This window comes from Petaurus breviceps, unplaced genomic scaffold (assembly GCF_028583685.1).
Source record: "Petaurus breviceps papuanus isolate PSGF00001 unplaced genomic scaffold, PetGlider_PUasm1.0 91133, whole genome shotgun sequence".
Lineage (NCBI taxonomy): Eukaryota > Metazoa > Chordata > Mammalia > Diprotodontia > Petauridae > Petaurus > Petaurus breviceps.
In genome coordinates, this window is record NW_027187419.1 from 59,839,749 (window position 1) to 59,858,700 (window position 18,952).

An 18,952-nucleotide genomic window follows, 5' to 3' on the forward strand; every position below is an offset into this window, starting at 1 on the left:
CTTGCCATCAGGGAGTGGGACAATGACAAAAGTAAAGGAATGGCAGCCAGTGATGTGCAAAGTGTGTGCCCTGAAACTGCTGTGGTAGCTGTGAAGGCCTGGGAGAAACCCTCAAATACTGAAAACGTGAAATACATGAAACACATGAGAATAACCACACTGATACCTGAAATGATTTTGAAAAAGAGACAATACTTAGTCATACTTAGATTTGAATTCTAAGAAGGTCTTTTTGAGTCTAAATGTGTAAACCCAAGTAGCAGAGAAATTATACTGAAACAGGATAATTAAAAAAACAAACAAAAAAACAGCATCATGAATGGATCCATTTTCCTGGATTTGACAGAAAATCAAAACTATTTCAGGACCTATACACAACCATATATGTGTTAACTCTTGCCAAAAGTAAGAACTATAAGAAGAGAGATGTAGCTATAAAGAAATACCCCTAAGAATTCAAACATCACTATGATTTGAGCCATCTAAGATTGTATTAGTACTTAGTTTGTACGTGCAGTAGAAAACTTGAATGCTATATTTTCCACTTAAAGGCAACAAAAACAACAAAAATGTGAAAATGAAACCAGAAAACAACAGCACATCAGGAATTCTATATTATCTTAGTCAGCAACTGTAATGTTAATGGAATAGGACGTTCTTCCCCTCCCATTAATAGACCTATGTGACCTGCTTTGAACTCTGGCCCAGCATGTAGCTGTGATATAGCCTGAGTCACATGGAGCCCATTGTGGGAGGAGCTGGCACAATGGAATAACTGAAACAAAGCGGGAGAGGGAGAGGCTCTGAAGGAAAGTATGGGAGAGAAGAGTTATTAGACTGACTACCAAGCTGAAGGTCTACAGAGCCATTGTGCTGGCCTCAATGTCTGCTTGAAAAACCTGGACAGTCTATTAGCGCCATGCCAGGAAATGGAATAGCTTCCATTTGGATTGTTTTAGGAAGATTCTGAAGATCACCTGGCAGGATAAGGTACCAGGCACTGAGGTGCTTTCTTGAACTAAACTGTCAAGCATTCAAACTCTGCTTCAGAGAGCACAGCTCTGATGGACTGGCCACATTCCAATGCAAAATGTACACTTGCCAAAAAGACTGTTTTATGGAGAACTCACACAGGGCAGGTGCTCATATCGTGGTCAGAAGTGATACAAGTTCACTCTCAAGAACTGTGGAATTGATTGTGTGAATGGGAGACTGGTACAGGACTGCTCAGCATGAGAGTTGTCTGTGACACATTGTTTATTAGTATCAATGCCTCACACAAATAGCAGATAACTTATCAGATTGGTATCAAATCGATAAGATTGTCTGAAAAGGGAATATTTTAATCTTCAAGACAGGAAGGAAATTCTATCAAATGTTGCATAACTAGAGGACATTTATTATGTTGACAAATTAGCTGAAACCCTAGATGTTTTTTACAAGGTTTTTCCAAAACAGTTTTATTTGGTATCCAAAATAATACAAATAGATTATGATTATTTTATATTAGTGATGTATTATATATATATATATATTATAATATTTTATATTAGTGATCTACTTTAGATTGGTAACATTAACTAAAGGTTACTCTGATGTCACACATCAGAGAAAGTGCTGTGCTCTATGAGCAAAGCAGAACAGAAACAGCTCAAAGGTAATTCGGGATGCGCAAATGTAGAGTGTCCACCCTGAATGTTCACACAGACTCTTTGTGCCCTACCTGTGGTAGCGCATTTCGAGCTCATATTAGTCTGACCAGCCACAGTCAGACACATTGAAACTTGACTTTAAGGGGCGGCCAGGTGGCTCAGCGAGTAAGATCACTGGCTCCAGTGTTGGGATGACCTGGGGATCAAATCTGGGCTCAGATACTTAGCACCACACCCAGAAATAACTGGCTGTGTAACCTTGAGCAAGTTACTTAACCCTGACTGCTTAAAAAAAAAAGAAACTTGACTTTAGCATAGTGATGTCATTTTGTTCCTCTTTGAGAATGAAGGACAACAACCAACAATACTAAGCTTGTATCACTAAAAAATATTTATAAAACTTACAGCAAAACAGTCTCTAATCGGTAAAAAAGATTATGCCAAAAAATCTCAGCTGTATATTGTCAATTTGATTATTATTGAACAAACTGCTTGAAAGTACAGTAGTATAGATTTCTGTTGATTATTACAAAATCTTTGATACTGTCCCACACTTATGATTATTCATATACTGAAAATATATAAAAACTCAAAGTATTTGATGTTTATATGGAGAATTGTTTATTATTTTAGCCATCCTACCAACTCAATAATGTTAAGAATATTTAAAATATAACATGGCATCTTTTAAGTAAGTTAAAGTTCTCTATTGTTTTTCCAAGCCTTAATCTCTTATTTTTACTTCTAAATCAGATAGGAAGTAGTACCAAAACATCCTGTTAGTCACTTGATATACATTAATTATAGCATATATCAAGTAATATGACTCCACTGGAAAGCTCACCGAACAGCTATTTCATAACATGGAAACTTTTTATAAAATTCTTTAAGGTGTGCCAACAAAGAATAGACACTGAAAGCTTTGAGCTTGAATCTTAAAGTCAAACAGAACCCACAGATAAAGAAGATATATAGATTGGTCATCTTCAGGCAAGATGCATTGAACATAAGGCTATCATAGAAACATGAGGCTAGGTGTCTTAAGAGAATGACTGGTACCTTTTATGTTAATGGTAAGAGTACATTTAGCATAATTAACACCTACATGTCAGTTTGTTATCAGTTAGTTTTGTGATAGTAAAAATGGCCACATTGGAGAATATCCAATCAGAACCTTGTACAATGACTCATTACTCTTAGGCAATATCCTGTAGGTACTAAGTATGTTTTCACTCAGCCTCCAGAGAGTGAACACATATCCTAATAATTTTTTTCAACTATAAATAGCTGTCATTTTATCCACTTCTGCAAAATAGTCCATAGAATGTTGTATTTAATTGTACAGTAGCAGGATAAGAAATTTCTCCAGGACCATTTAAGAACAAAAAAAGGACTAAGTAAAGCAGATTTGTTTATTGAAATAGAGGGTTCTAAATAGCTATATAGAATTAAATAATTGCTACTGAAACTACAGAAAGGTTATTCTTAATGAATTTGAACTTAATTACAACGCAGACTTTGCAAAGATACAGTAGAAACTGTGTAGTATATGAGAAGGTTGCAGAAATTTAGCACTCACCTAATACCTATGAAAACATTATCAAATGGCCAAAATTATACACTAGAGACTTTCTAGTCTTCATAAACTAACAGACAGTCTCCATACTACCTTAAAATATCTTTGAGAAAAAACTGTTCAAGCCTTGTCACAGAGAATATTATTGCCCATAATCACCTGAAAATAACATTGATCCACAAAGATTTAACATTATAAACAGTTCTTGCCATAATGATACCTCATGTGCTCCAAATTACATGTAATAAAAAACCTACAAGCAGCCTAAGGAAGAAATTTTTTTTAAATGTGCTAACAGGAAGAATTACCTATTGTCCTGGTCACCTTTTCTGCTACTAGAATTGTCTCAATATTACTACAGGAAATTGGCCTGTATCTCATTACTTTCATTCAGTTACAAAAATCACTTTGTCTGCCTTCATAATAGTTCACCAAATACTACTTAAACTCAAAGAATGATGGCAATATACCAATTTTTCCCCATAACTATCTAAACAGTTTATCAGAGTTCCATCAAACATAAAAGATGCAAAGAATGGGGGTGGCCAGGTAGCACAGCGAGTAAGAGCACCAGCTCCAGTGTCGGGATGACCTGGGGATCGAATCCCGGGCTCAGACATTTAGCACCCACCCAGAAACACCTGGCTGTGTAACCTTGATCAAGTTACTTAACCCCAATTGCTTAGGGGTGGCCAGGTGGCTCAGCAAGTAAGAGCACTGGCTCCAGTGTTGGGATGATCTGGGGATCAAATCTGGGCTCAGATACTTAGCACCACACCTAGAAATAACTGGCCATGTAACCTTGAGCAAGTTACTTAACCCCGATTGCTTTAAAAAAAAAGATGCAAAGAATAAATAAGAACCATAAATATATGTATATATATATAATATATATGTATGTATTTTTAAGATTTGCAGAGTGCTTTACATACGTGATTGCATTTGATCCTTACAACAAATCATAGGGTACTATTACCAGTATTACAGTAAAAGAGGAAGCAAGCTGAGACAGGGTTAATGACTTGCCAGGGATACATTGCTGGTCAGTGTCTGAGGTAGAATTTGAACCATTCTTCATGATGTATTATACCTAATGCTCTATTAACTGTTGTGCTGGGACTATTTCCTAATGTTAAAAAAGAAACTGGGAAGCATCTCTGGGCAAAGAAACCGACCTTTATTAAGAGAAACAAAGGTGGGGTCCACAGTCTGCCCAGTACAGTTTGAGACCCCACTTTTTTTTATTTTATTTTAAATAAAAGATGGTTTCTTTGCCTAGAGAGGTTTCCCATTTTCTTTTTCACAGACTGGTGTCCACAGATGGGATGGATCAAACCATGAATTGGACTCTGGCTCCCAGGACCCTCAGGTGAATGCTTCAGGGACTGACCCTGGACCTGGACTCCTCTTTTTAGATTCCTTTTTTTCTGGGCTCAGGCAAGCCTTCAACCTTAGGAGGACCCTGTTTTTCTTTTCTGTTTCTCTTGCTGAATTTTTCATCTTAATCTCTCTCTGGTTTCCACTTATAGAAAAAGTTAGAAGTGTGTGGAGAAAGATTTTGTAGCATCAGAAACCAGGCATTTGTAATTTTTATAACTTTTCTCTTTTCAGAAATTAAGAATAGAACATGTCTGTTAATCCTTATAAGGCCTGTTTGTGTAAGTGTCTGTTTGTACCATGTTTCCTTTATGCCCTTTCTTTTGGCCTGACTAACCAAAAAGAAACAGGCTATAAAAAAATAAATTTTCCAAAAAAATCTTCATAGAAGACGTCTCTCTTTTCTCTCCGCCCCACCCCCAACGTTGGCCACATTGGAGGTTGCAGAGATAAAAGATAATAAATAATTTTAAATTAAAATTGTGATCTGAGATTCTAAAACTATGATTATAAAAGTTTGTATTTTGGTCTATAATGTACTTACGCCTTTTCTTTTGACTTTCAAAAGAGAAAAGGAAATCTTACAGGATAGAAATTAAGATATAAAATTGATTAGAAACTACATTTGCAAAAAGAGAAAATAATAGAATGTTTCACTCTTAGTTTGTCTTTCTTCTTTATTTGACAGGTACCAGATTTTTAGATCTTAGATGAGAATTTAGATTAGGATTCCTGAGTAAATCCTGATGGGAAAGAGATCTGACTGGTTTGTATAAGGGACAGACATAGGGAAGTAAGCTTGAGTTTGTGTGGGGTACACCACACATAAACAGTGAGAATGGGTTAGTCTTTAACTCATGAAATAAGCTGGTAGGGCCATACTTACAAGGTACTGTAAGCTGCATGGTCTTACCTGTAGTTACCAACAGGTTAGTCAGTTAGTATCTTTGTCACTGCAGCAAGTAGGGTTTAGATTAGGGATTTAGTTAGGACTCTCTTTGTTATAGTTTAGAGGTGTAGCAAGGAGACAGGTTTAGCAAACACTAAGCTATAGGAATAGCCAGTAATATGGCTTCAAATGCAGTTGCAATTCTACATAAAGGAGAGATTCAAAAGAGTAAGGAGCATTATAGACCATCTTGGCTGCACTGCAATTACTGTAGTTAGTGGTTCAGTTTAGGCTGTCAACAACTTAAGATATTATTTAATAGTTTTTTTCTTAAACAAATAAACAACGGGGCTCTTCCCTTGTTAATTGCTATGTGTGATAAATTCAGGCAGCCACAAGTTCAAGAGCAAACCAAAGCTGATCTGACAGAGAAGCATAAGCAGCCAGGAGAATCTCACAGAGGTCCTTGTTTAGTTCTCGTTAATACTTCTATTTTATTCTTTAACCAGCTACTTAAACCATAAATCAGTTAAAAGAAATAGCTGGTGAATTTATTTTTCTCTTCTTAATTCTTGGTGATATCACACTTTGTACATTAAGAAACTTTTTAGGTTAGTTGTTAAGCCATAAATATGTTAGAAATAGTTATTTTTTTCTACTTAGAACCACTTAGGTTAGTTACTTAAGCTATAACTTTTTTGTGAGGCAAGTGGAGTGAAGCCACTTGCCCAGGGTCAGACAGCTACTAAGTGTCAAAAGTGTCTGAGGCCTCATTTGAGCTCAGGTCCTCGTGACTCCAGGGCAGGTGCTCTATCTGCTACACCACCTAGCTGCCCCAGCTATAAACCTTTTAAAAATAATTGTTTACTCTTTTCTTACCTTCTCAGGTGCTTTGTGATCGCAATAGTCAACTCTTTGTTTTATTGTGGTTGTAGGATGTCTGAGGAAACTGAACCTTTCATCTATTTTGCTTGACTAGCTACCTAAGCCATAGGTTTATTAGAATTAATTAGTAATTTTTCTTCTCAAATAGTAAGTGAACTTTCTGATCAAGGCATTGGTTATTGATCTTTTTCCTTTCAATTGACCATGTGTATCCTGGTGGAGACCCTTTTCCTGACTACCCAGATCCTCCCCAATCTTCCTACTAATCCTCATGTTGCAGCATCTCTTGCCTTTTCATCCCTCAACTCATCCTGAAACACCCCTATCCAGAGCCACCTGAGCTATAAGCCTCCCGTTCATTGTTCCAGAAGGAAACTTTCTGTAATTTTGCACCTTGGTAAGGTATTGCCCCCTCTGGTTTTGTGTCACCTATCAAGGATGGCCCTCTATAGAACTAAGTGCTATTCTCACTGGGTAATTGATACAATTCTCAGGAAATTGAGAAAATGATCGAAGGGGGAAATTACAAGGAGAAAGATCAATAATCAGCGCCTTGAGTGCTTTGCTCTGTGTTGCCTTGCTAATCTTTTTATCAACTATAATCGTTAAGAAACAACTGTGTGATTTATAATAAAAACATAGTCCTGAGTAAAAAACCTGTGTATAACCAAACTGTGATATAGTCCCAAGGAAATTCCTGTGTTATTTAACCTTAGAAATGTAACTAAATCATTATAAAGTATGTATCTTAGGTATGTGGCCATGATAATCATGCCTGTATATTAATCTTTATATTAAAATGTAAGTAAGAAAGTAGGACATAGTGATCTGCAAAATGCAATCTTGCATGAATCAGCTTCTAGAGGACTTTGTTGCACTATACATGAATCAAGAGACCTATATATAAATAACTGAATTCTGTATCTTAGGGTCTCTATATGTACTGGGCAAATTGTAGGCCCCACCTTTGTTTCATTTAATAAAGGCTTGTTTCTTTGCCCAGAGAGGCTTCCTAGTTTCTTTTTTACACTAAAATAGAGAAGGGATAATGTCAGGGGCAAAAATAGAAATTAGTTTTGACCTGGAAAGGGGCCGCCTCTTCCTCAGACACTGGAGCAAAGGGAAGATAGGATGTGTAAACATGTGTAGGCATTCTAAGGTATGGAGTGGAAGAGAATAAGACATCCATAATGAATGGCCTTGATTTCCCCACTAAAATGAGAGTTGAAGTTTTCAGCCAAGAGGAGCTTGAGGAAAAGGTCTGGCTCATCAGGTAGGAGATAGAAGAAAGTAGTGAGAGGCCCAGAGCAAGAGTCTTTGTCCAGGTTTTCATTTTGTGCTCCACTGATCAAGGAATGGGGCCCTCAGTGAAAAGTAGCTTGATATTTTACCTGAAAATAGGTATTTAGGGAGAGGTTATTAGCTAAGAGTAAGCAAAATGAGCAGAACCAAGAAAACATTGTATACAGAAACAGCAATATTGTTTTAAGGGCAACTTTTTGAGAATAAGTCATTTTGACTGTCAGATACTCACATGAACTAACTATAAAGGACATATGGAGGAAGATTCTATCTGCATCCAGAGAAATAACTGATAAATATAAGTATGTATAGAATGATTTTATATATATATATTTGTGTCTAATGGTAGCCTTCTCTAGGATGGGGGAAGGGAGGAAAAAAGAAATTTACATGATAACTTTATTATTTAAAAGGAACAGCAACTTACATAAAATGCATTTGCAGTTTCATGTACAATCATCTTTTCTTATACTGTGTTATGGAAATGCTTGTTTTATTCCATAAATTAAAAATAAACAAACAAAATTTTTTAAAAGGTAAAAAAAAAAAGCTAGTGCTCCTGCCATTTGACTCATTATAAAGAGTTGTATGTCTTGAGTCAGAAAATGAGTTTCAATTCTAGTTTTATCAGTAGCTAACTATGACCATAGGTAAATCACTTTATCTTTTCGTCTTCACTTAACTCATTTTTTTTTTTTTGGAGGGGGAAGGCAGGGCAATTGGGGTCCTCATCTGTTAATATGAGGGGATTGACCTGTATGATCTCTATAAACAGTCCTTTTTTTTGCCTAACATTTTATGATCTTCTGATCACTGTGACAGCAGTTAATAGTGGATGCAGGTAGGAGGAATCCATCCTGAAGAACTGTTTTTAATGGCAAATCTACATAGAGAAAGTCATGAGTCCTTGTAGACTGTAACTTTTACATCACCTACTCTTCCCCCTGTATCCCTTCCCTTTTTTTTCTTTTTTTCTCTTTTTGCAGGGCAATTGGGTTTCAGTGACTTGCCCAAGGTTACAAGGCTAGTTTTTGTGTTAAGTGTCTGAGGCTGGATTTGAACTCAGGTCATCCTGACTCTAGGGCCAATGCTCTATTTACTGAGCCACCTAGCTGCCCCCATCCCTTCCCTTTTCTATTCCCAGGGAGATATCCCTTAAAGCAAATACTCTAAAAGGAAGAAGAAGAAGAAAGAAGAAATAATCAGCAAAACCAGTCAATACATTGGGGAAAAAATTGCTGTTAAATTTTCCTTACCCACAGACATCTAATCTTTGCAGAGGAGCAGAGGAAAGGATATTCTTATATCTCTTCTGGTTATTTTATCTATTGATTTATACCTATAAATATAGATATAAAATATAGATCAATGGATGCAAAATAATTATATAGACATGTCTATAGATCTAGATCTAGACATCCCCATCCCACCTCCATCCCCTTGACTCTGCTTGTTTTACTTTACTTCAATTCATGTAAGTCTTTTTGTGCTTCTTTATAGTCATTATTTTTGTTGTTTCTTACTATTAAGCTCTTCTCTAGGTTTGGATCATTTTCTATTTTATTATCTACCACAAAGACATATAGTATAAACATCAAATATGTAAGCAACTAAATACCAATAGAACTCTGGATTTGGAATTAGGAAAACCTGAATTCAAATCCAGCCTCAGACACTTGCTAACTGTATAACCCTGGGCAAGTCACTTAACCTCTTTTTGCCTCAGTTACCTCATTTGTAAAATGGGGATAATAATAGGACCTACTTCCCAGGATTGTTGGGAGGATAAAAAAGATACAGTTGTAAAGTACTTTGTAGGCCTTAAAGCACTATATAATTGACAAATGTGATAATCTTTATGAAGCCCTTAACATGGTACATGGTACATTGTAGGCACTTAATGCTTGTTTTCTTCCCTCCCTCCTCCATCACAGTGAGAATTCCATCACATATACATCATATATTCCATCATATATTTGAATAGTAGCCTTTTTTGTTGTTCTTGTTGTTGTTACTTCTCTTATTTAGTAAAGAATCCGACCACTAGCCATAGATGAGAAAAAAAATCACCTTCCCTTATCTTCTCATTGTTTAATGATATATAACCATTTAGACCTTTCTGAGGTAAATGGTATAAGATGTTAGTATGGACCTAATTTCTATCAGACTATTCTCCAGCTTTCCTTGCATTTTTTTGTCATGTTTTTAAATGAAGATGTATAAAAACAGCTGCAGTTTTCTTTTATTTTCCTATTAATGCTTAATTGGAGAGGCTAACATTCACATCAGAACAAAAGTAGCTTGTGATATCTAAAAGATTTAATTGCTTATTTCTTGTAAGAAGAAGGTTCTCAAAACTCTTTGCTGAATCTTCCAATAGACTTTCCAGTGTTCTAAACAATAGCACATTACAACACTATTTTTTAATTTAAAATTTGGGGAGGCTGTTTTCTGTGAAAGAATGTTGGGAGTTGGATAACATCTTGTTTAAAAAGAAAGGAAATTGTTGGCCCTAAGGGCAACAGGGTCCAGGCATAAGCACTGATTATTCCTCTAGTTATTTTAAATGATTTGCCATTTCCTTCTCCAGTGGATTAAGGCAAACCTAGGTTAAGTGACCTGCCGAGGGTCCCATAGCTAAGTGTCTGAGCACATTTGAACTCTGGTCTTCCCCATTCCAGGCCCTGAGTTTTTATCTACTGAGCTACCTTTCTGCTTAGTAAGCAAAGGGAGGTTCAGTAACTTGCCCAAAGTTACAGAGCTAGTAAATGTCTAAGGCTGGATTTGAACTCGTCTTTTTGACTTCAGACCCAGCACTTTATCCACTGAGTCATATAGCTACCCTAGCATGGTACACACTGAGTGTATAATAAATGCTTATTGACTGGGGAATGACTTTTTGTTTTATATTTTTCTTATATCTTACTGTTAGCTGTTTATATTTTGGATACCAAACCTTCATCTGAGAAATCTTCATTTCAAAGAAGATTTTTCCTCTCATTTGACTCCTTCCCCTATCCCTTTCAATTTTTAATATATGATAGATAATCTAATTTTATCTTTTTAAATTGCTTTTATCCCTTGTTTGGCTAAAAATTCATCTTCTACTCAAAAGCTGTGAAAGGTTAAAGATCTGCTTCTCTTCTAACTTTGTTATGGTATGATCTTTAATATTCAGATCATGTATCCATTTTGATTTTCCTATGAAATAAGGGGTAAGATGTTGATTTAAGCCTAATTTATGGCAGACTAAAATTGGCCTCAGAGCAGTGGTACAAGTAAACACCTTCACCGCTGGTTTACAGAAAGTAAAGTTGATGGGTGTGGAACATTGCATAAAATATCAGATTTTTAAAATATATGTTGATTGGTTTTGGTGGTTTTTTATTTGTTTCCCTTTTAAAAAATTCTTTGATATAAATAATGGCTTTCTGAGGAAAAATGTAAGAGATACAGCGTGGAGAATGAAGGTGGTATAAAAACAAAATATATTAGTTAAAATCTATTAGGTGGTGCTAACGTTGGAGTTTGTTCAGGGAGGAGGAGGAGTAATGACCTCTTGGGTGTGCTAACTCATTTTGCCTTATTTGAGTACATTTAAGATTTAAATTAAGTAGGGATAAATTATAGACATGAAAAGCCACAAGTAAGGTAATCTGTGAAAATGTAAAATATGTTCTCATCTCTGTGTATAAATTTTTGTATTTAATAATATTGTGGAAAACACATGCAAAATTTTAAGTAAAAACTTTAGTAATTTGTTTCTTCATTATCCTTTTCTCTTGTTTACTTTGAAACCCAAATTAAGTTTCAAGTTTTATGTAGTGGATTGACTAAGAAAACAGAGGACTTGTGCCAATTTAAAGGCAGAAAGGATATTTTTGACTGTTCTTTTTTTTTGTGTTAAGATTTCTTTAATGTTTTTCCTTTGCTTTTCAGCTACTTCGAGAGCTTAAGCATCCAAATGTCATTTCTCTTCAAAAGGTGTTTTTGTCTCATGCTGACAGGAAAGTGTGGCTTCTGTTTGACTATGCTGAGCATGACCTCTGGGTAAGGCATTTACACTTATATTTATTTGACTTTAGGTTTTGCCTAATAACTCTAAAACCATATTTAGACTTTGATATCCACTTATTAAACAGAAATAAACTAATAGGATGTGGATGTAAATTGTTCTCTTTCATGGTGTTTTTGCTTTGCATAGTTCCTTGTGCCACTATCATTTGTCTGTAGAAGAGCAAATTATAGAAAAAGGATTCAATATATGTGCAAGTGCAAACATAAATTATTTTATGGATATTCACTATGTTATATGTTTATGATAAAATTGTGTTCTAGAATGACTTAGTCATCTACTATAGCCTTAAAATGTGATCTCTCTGGAAGAATATATACTTAGCTCAATAACGAAAAATAATTTCACAAAATGCCGTATTAAAAGTAGGTATGTGTATCTATGTATATACATATATATGCATATACATACACATACACACTTATTTTGAGAATTGGGCAGAAGATTAGGAGGAGGAAGATTTCATGCCTTGTCCAGAGCTGTATGAACAAGCACTGTAGGCAAGTTTAGACTGTGATTTGGGTAGAGGAGGTATAAAGCAAAGTGATGTATACCAATTACAAATTCCTCTCAGTCCTGAATTTTTTTTTTTTTAGCAATCGGGTTTAAGTAACTTGCTCAAGGTTACATGGCCAGTTATTTCTGGGTGTGGTGCTAAGTATCTGAGCCCGGATTTGATCCCCAGGTCATCCTGACACTGGAGCCGGTGCTCTTACTCGCTGAGTCACCTGGCCGCCCCTCAGTCCTGACTTTTTAAATACAAGAGACTAGAGGCAGAATGGAGAAAAGCTAGTCAGAGTGGTTTTGTTTAAATTAAATATTAGGGTCATTTCATAAGAACTTAAAGTCTCCTTCATATCATGCCTTGGTTGACTATGTAATTTAGTTATTGATTATAGATATGTATAGGTGTATAGGGTGTGTTCAGGGAGGACTGGTACCTCTGATGTGATGACTGCCGAGCCTTTTTCAGGGCTGCTTTCTACCTTCAGGTGTCTGCCTGCTCTACCGAACTCTCACCTGTGCCTCAAGAAGCTGTAGCATGTGCAGTGGCCACATCCCAGTAAACTGTTTTGGTAGATGGGCTAAACTAGGTTTAGGGTAATCAGGAGGTTTAAAATCCCTTGGTGAGTTAGGGGGTGTCTACCCCAAGCATGTGAAGACTTCCCCTGGTGGAATGGGCAGATGAAACAATTTGTTCCAACAGCCATGAAGGCAGATGAAGGGGGCGCTGTGGAACGCTTAGAGCTTGGTTAGACATCGCAGACACCAAGGTCATCCACTGAATCTTGAGCCATCACAAGTCATCTTGATTCTGTCCTGCTGCTGGACTATGATGGCTCTGGAGTAGAGAGTGAGGCTGAAGACTCTGTGCAGCTCTGCCTCACTTAAATCCATTTTACACATGAATCAGAAGACATAGCCAATAGCATTTTACCATTATACCTATCTCAAAATCCTGTGGTAGGGGCGGCTAGGTGGCACAGTGAATAGAGCACTGGCCCTAGAGACAGGAGGACCTGAGTTCAAATCCGGCCTCAGATATTTAACACTTTACTAGCTGTGTGACCTTGAGCAAATCACTTAACCCCAACTGCCCCCCTTCAAAAAAGCAAAAAAAAAAAATCCTGTGCTGACAGGCAAGTGATGAAGCAGCAGGTGTGGATACACTGGGAGCTGGAGTCACAACCCTGCACTCAGGTGGCCCAGACCAGAGTCATTTCTCACTGGAAGCAGCAGTGGGATTCAGCAGCCCCCTGAGTATCTGAGTAGCCTTTTAAGTATCACACTGTTCACCTCCTGGTGTGAGGAAGGGGCTTGAAAAGGTGCCTAAAAATCATCTGCTTACCCAATCCTGGCCTGATTATCACGGCAAGTGGGGAATCCCACTCTGTGGTTGAAACACCAAAAATATGTACAAAAATGTCTGCAAAGACCATTCCATTCATGATCAGCACATGGAAAGTGTGCACACTTATAGACAACACAAAATCTAGTAGACCTGAAAGACGAACAGCTCTTATTGCAAGAGAACTCAGCAGGTATCTCATCTAAATAGCAGCCCTGAGTGAATACATTTCTCTGAAGTGGACACAGTGAAAATGCCACTTGCAGGAAAACATAATGCCACCATCATCCGTGCCTATGCTACAAGCCAAGACCAGAGTGGAAGGAGTGTTGGCTCATGATTTTCTGTTTGCAGATGATTGTGCACTCACTGATGCCTCTGAAGCTGGGATGCAACAAAGTCAGAATTGAAACATCTCAAAGGAAATGCGGGATGTGCAGATTTGGAAAATCCACACCAAATGTTCACTTGGACTATTTGTACCTGACCTGTGGTAGAGCGTTCTGAGCTTGTATTAGTCTGATCAGCCACAGGCAGATACATTGAAGATTGCCTTTAGCATGGTGATGTCATTTTAGTCCTCTTTCAGAACGAAGAACAACAACCAACCATAGATAACTGAAATTCACTTTCCCAACACAATTGTGTCATTCATTAAAAAAGTTTATTTAATATTATGCTTTCTGATCTCATTTTGCATTATAGAACTTTTTTTCTTTTCTTTTTTTGCTTTTTGGAGGGTGAAGGAAGGGCATTTGGGGTTAAGTGGTTTGCCCAAGGTCACATGGCTAGTTTTTGTGTGTGTGTGTTAAGTGTCTGAGGCTAGATTTGAACTTAGGTCCTCCTGACTCCAGGGCCGTTGTTCTATTAACTGTGCCACCTAGCCGCCTCTATAGAACTTTCTACAAGGATTTTTTTTTTCATTTAAAGTATATGCATAATTCCAGAAAGCATAGTGTTAAATAAGCATTTTCAGTTGAACAAATAATAGTAAATGTCAAATGTTAATAATGTAAAGTGAAAATAAAAAGTGAGAATTCTGGATAAAGATATATTTCAAAGATAGAAAAGCAGTAGTCCTTTAAATAATTACACTACAACCAAGGTTTTTGAATGAATTTAACTAGCTTAATCACACCACCAATTTTGGATCACTTAACATCTAAGAAATAGTTGACTTCCTAACTAAGCAGCCTAAGAACTTTTATTTTTTGGAGTGGGGAAGGCAAGGCAGTTGGGGTTAAGTGAGTTGCCCAAGGTCACACAGCTAGTGTGTCAAGTGTCTGAGGTCCGATTTGAACTCAGGTCCTCCTGACTCCAGGGCCAATGCTGTATTCACTGCACCACCAAATTTCCCCAAGAACTTTTTTTTGGAAACATTTAAATGGCAAAATTTAGGGGAATCAAAATTAACACCCCCCCCCCCAATCCTTTTTGTACAACCAACCATAGCCAGTATAACAGAGAATTCTAAAATGGCTTACACAAAGGAAACATTAATAGTATATCCAGATTTTTATAAATCTAATTTCATGATTGATTATCTTTGATGTTAGCTCCCTACTAAATACCAATAGATTGCTGGAGCAAAGACATATGTGGGGTCAAAAGCAACTGATATGTCTGGAATAATTAAACAGTATGACTCTGTGCACCTTACAAAGAAAGGCAGTAACTTTTCCACAATCCACCCTTGATTTAGTTTTATTTTGATTACTGCTTCTAAAAAACTCTTTAGTCCTGATTATGTAGTTATATGTCTACATACTCCACATAACCTAAAAAAATAAACTTAATTTGTAGGTGTTAGGGAGAGGCTAGAAGGATTCATTTGATTCTTTAGTGCTTGAATACTTGTTTCTTTCATTCAGTCTTATCTTAAAAAAAAAAAAAGAAGAAAGCTTTGTTCTAAGTAAAGTTTGTTAAAGCAAAGTAGCATAGTTACAGGAATTAAGCTAAATTGTATTGTTGTTTTTTAATTAAAGTTTTAAACCCAGCATTATGGCATTGACAATTATGCATTGGGAAATGAGAGAGAAGAAAATAGAATAGTATGTTACCATAAAAGCTAATCACATCAGATAATACTTTCATACATTTTCTACCATGTATCTTTGTTTTTTCTTATTAATCATACTTTATGCAAATAGGTATTTCTTTTATGACCAAATTGCTTCTTCTCATGGACATGTCTTTTCATTATTCATTATTTCATTCTCCCAACACTTTCTTAGTACCTGATAGAAGAATAAGATATCAAGATTTTAATTTTTTATAGATTTCTTTCTCATGTTCTGATTTTTTCCCCACAAAGTATAAGAGCCTGATCGATCTAACCCTTTCCCACAGATGTGTCTGACTTGTATGTTTTCCTAAAGACAAAGCAGAGATAACTACCAAGTGAGTTTGAAGCCTTGTGTTTCTTTTGGCTAATTCAGTGTGCAGATACTTTCCATTTGCAAGGCAATGAACTAGGAGATGGGTTACAGTGAGAGTGGTATACAAAAAGTGATATACTGTAAAGTGGTATAGTCCTTGGCACAATTTAGTAGGAAAATATATATTCAAATAACTAATAGAAGTTAGGATGTGATCAATATATAGAAGTGGTCAGTCAAAGAGAAAGGGAAGAATCATTTTTCCCTTAGGAAGAAGAGGTGTCACACTGAGGCCATCACTATTGACTACTGAGTCAAGTTCAGATATCCTTACCTAATATTCAAGGCCTTCCATACTCTGGCACCACTCTTTGACTTTATGTCTTCTCCCATCTGTACTCTGTGTTCCATCCAAATCTGACTCTTTGTCCCCCTGGTATGCCTGCTCTCCTAGTCATAGTAAGTTATGCTTAACCCCTATTTCCTTCCCCCAATCTTTCCCATCCTTGAAAACCATCTCAGATGCTATTTCTTTGTGTAGCAGTTTGCTCTGCACCTCTCTCATGCATTTGAGGACTATTTTGTATTATAATTACAAGTGTTTGTGTCATTCTTATATTAGACTATAAATGCAAAATTTGTATATTCTCAACTTAGTGATTCCTTTTTTCCCCTGGGCAATGTAATTATTAATTAGTTTGCACGATCATTTCTGTGGTCTTTTTTGTTTGTATATTATGCATGTTGCCTTAGGTATATAACACTTGCCCATTTAAAAATTTAAGTTGTTAATTTCAACTTGTCTCTAGCATAGCAATTCATTTCCATTTAGTTCAGTACATTAAGCTTTTCTTAAGTACTTGCTGTATGCCAAGCAGTCCCTGTCTTCCACTAGCTCATAATTCTCCTGGTGGATAAGGGAGGGGAGACAATAGCATTATATACATAAAGGTGATACTTTTATAAACACTTTTTAATGAATGGTTTTTAAAATAAGATTTGACTATGGAATTAAATTTTAGCAAGGTCCAAGAAAGAATATATGACCTTTCAAAGTTCTATCTCTAGGGTATAGAAAAGACAACCTTTTTGCCTCTCCTTAAATTATTAACCCAACTCTTCAGTTTTTTCTATAATTTTTTTATGTGAACATAGTCATTATTGCTGATCATTTCTTCCTTATATCCACTTGTTTGTTACAAAATAGAAGGGTCTGCCTGGCTTAAATTATTTTCAGTATTACCAATGTGTTATAAATGCACAGTACTATTATAATAGTCAAAAATACTAAAAACTTTTTGGAGTACACTGTAAATTTTCTTTTTTAATTTCTTCTGGTTTTTTGTTAGACAAATTAGGATAGAATGTTCTTCAAAGAAATGATTATATTTTAGTTGTATTTTTAAATGAAATTATGAAATGTACAACTCCTGTTATATCCATTTATTTTCTGGGATGTTGTCCATCATTTATAGTGTTTTTATTGTGTATAGGAAACTATTTGGACCCTAAGCACAGTTGTTTGGAAATTTTGAAGTTACTTGAGTTATTTAGAAGAGAGTGGAATGATTTTGGCAAGCATGAAGAATCTCTGGAGGTTTTCTTTTTCAGTAAATCATTACACATCAAAGTGTCTTTCTTCCTTTTTCTGATTCTATTGATATTTTTTCTTTCTTTTCAGCACATAATCAAGTTTCACAGAGCTTCTAAAGCAAACAAGAAGCCAGTTCAGTTACCTCGGGGAATGGTCAAGTCACTATTATATCAGATCCTAGATGGTATTCACTACCTGCATGCTAACTGGGTGTTGCACAGGGATTTGGTAAGTTGATCTGCAGTGGACTGGCAAGGAGCATTTACTGGTCGCTTTACTAGTTGCCTTTGGATCTTAAAAAGTTTCATGGGCTAAGGCTCTGGACCAGCTAACTGTTTAGGGGTAAAGGATTTGTGGGGACTTAAAAACATTACCCAGCCTTATGTAAAGCTTCCTACTATTTGATATTTATTGGTTATTTTTGTTAATAGTGGTAAGAATCAGGTTCATTTTTCTGCACTTTTGTTTCTCCTTGATTCTAGAAATAAAGCATTGGTTTATTTTAGTCAGGTCAGTCAAATAGCATTTATTAAGTGCTATGTATTATTTATATTTGTCAGGAGAACAATGGACGTGAATAGATTTATGAATAACTTTACACAAATCTGGAGAACAACTGTGATGTAATAGAAAAAGAATATGTTGTTAAAACTATTCATTTTGTTATCTCACCAATTATATAGAAGTCTTTTAACTAGCAAGCTTTATTCATCATTTGTAAAGAATGCTGCTGAGTACTTTGTTTTTTAAAAAAGTGATTTTAAAAAATCCCAATTTAAAAAAATAAATGTCATTTAAAATTTGATAAATTGCCTTCTATAAGTTCTTTTAAAATTTTTTTCTATAGAAATACAATATATGTATCTGTTATTTTTTGCCTACTATATTATTTCATCCTGAATCTTAATAGAGTTAAATGATCTAAATCTCAAATTATCCTTTCTTATTGAACATACTTTAAAATTATGTGGAGCTTTTATTCTTATTTTAAAAGCAAATGAGGTTTTTAATAGTTCATTCATTTCAAACAATTCTGAGCACAATACTGTAAATGATAATTGTGGTTCCCTAATCATAGATGTTTTAGTAATGTACTGGAAAAGCCCATATAGAATCTGAGGTAGGGCTGATTTAACCTCTCAAGTTGTTAACTGATTCTAAACTCCTCTATATTTAATGCATTAAATCTCTGGCCTTCAGATGAGTTATTCCAGTGTCATATCTTCTAGCTCTTTCATCTTGCTTCAATAATCCCCTTGAAATATGTTTAGTGGTGACTATTTTACCTCTTGTTCTTGTACCCCAGCAAATATTTAAAATAGATACTGCAAAAAATGTATGAAAGAGCTTTATCCTATATTTTTCATAGGATTAG

At 35.8% G+C, this 18,952-nt stretch overlaps 1 protein-coding gene across 7 annotated transcripts in view; it reads left to right on the top strand.

Annotated features, from left to right (window-relative positions):
* The window catches only part of CDK8 (cyclin dependent kinase 8), a 137,693-nt gene that overhangs the window by 68,571 nt on the left and 50,170 nt on the right, over nt 1-18,952 (top strand). For all 7 annotated transcript variants that reach the window (XM_069080354.1, XM_069080356.1, XM_069080355.1 and 4 more), the window contains exons 3-4: nt 11,621-11,731; nt 17,665-17,805. In XM_069080354.1, the coding sequence (XP_068936455.1) occupies nt 11,621-11,731; nt 17,665-17,805 (252 nt within the window). The remainder of the gene's footprint in view (nt 1-11,620; nt 11,732-17,664; nt 17,806-18,952) is intronic.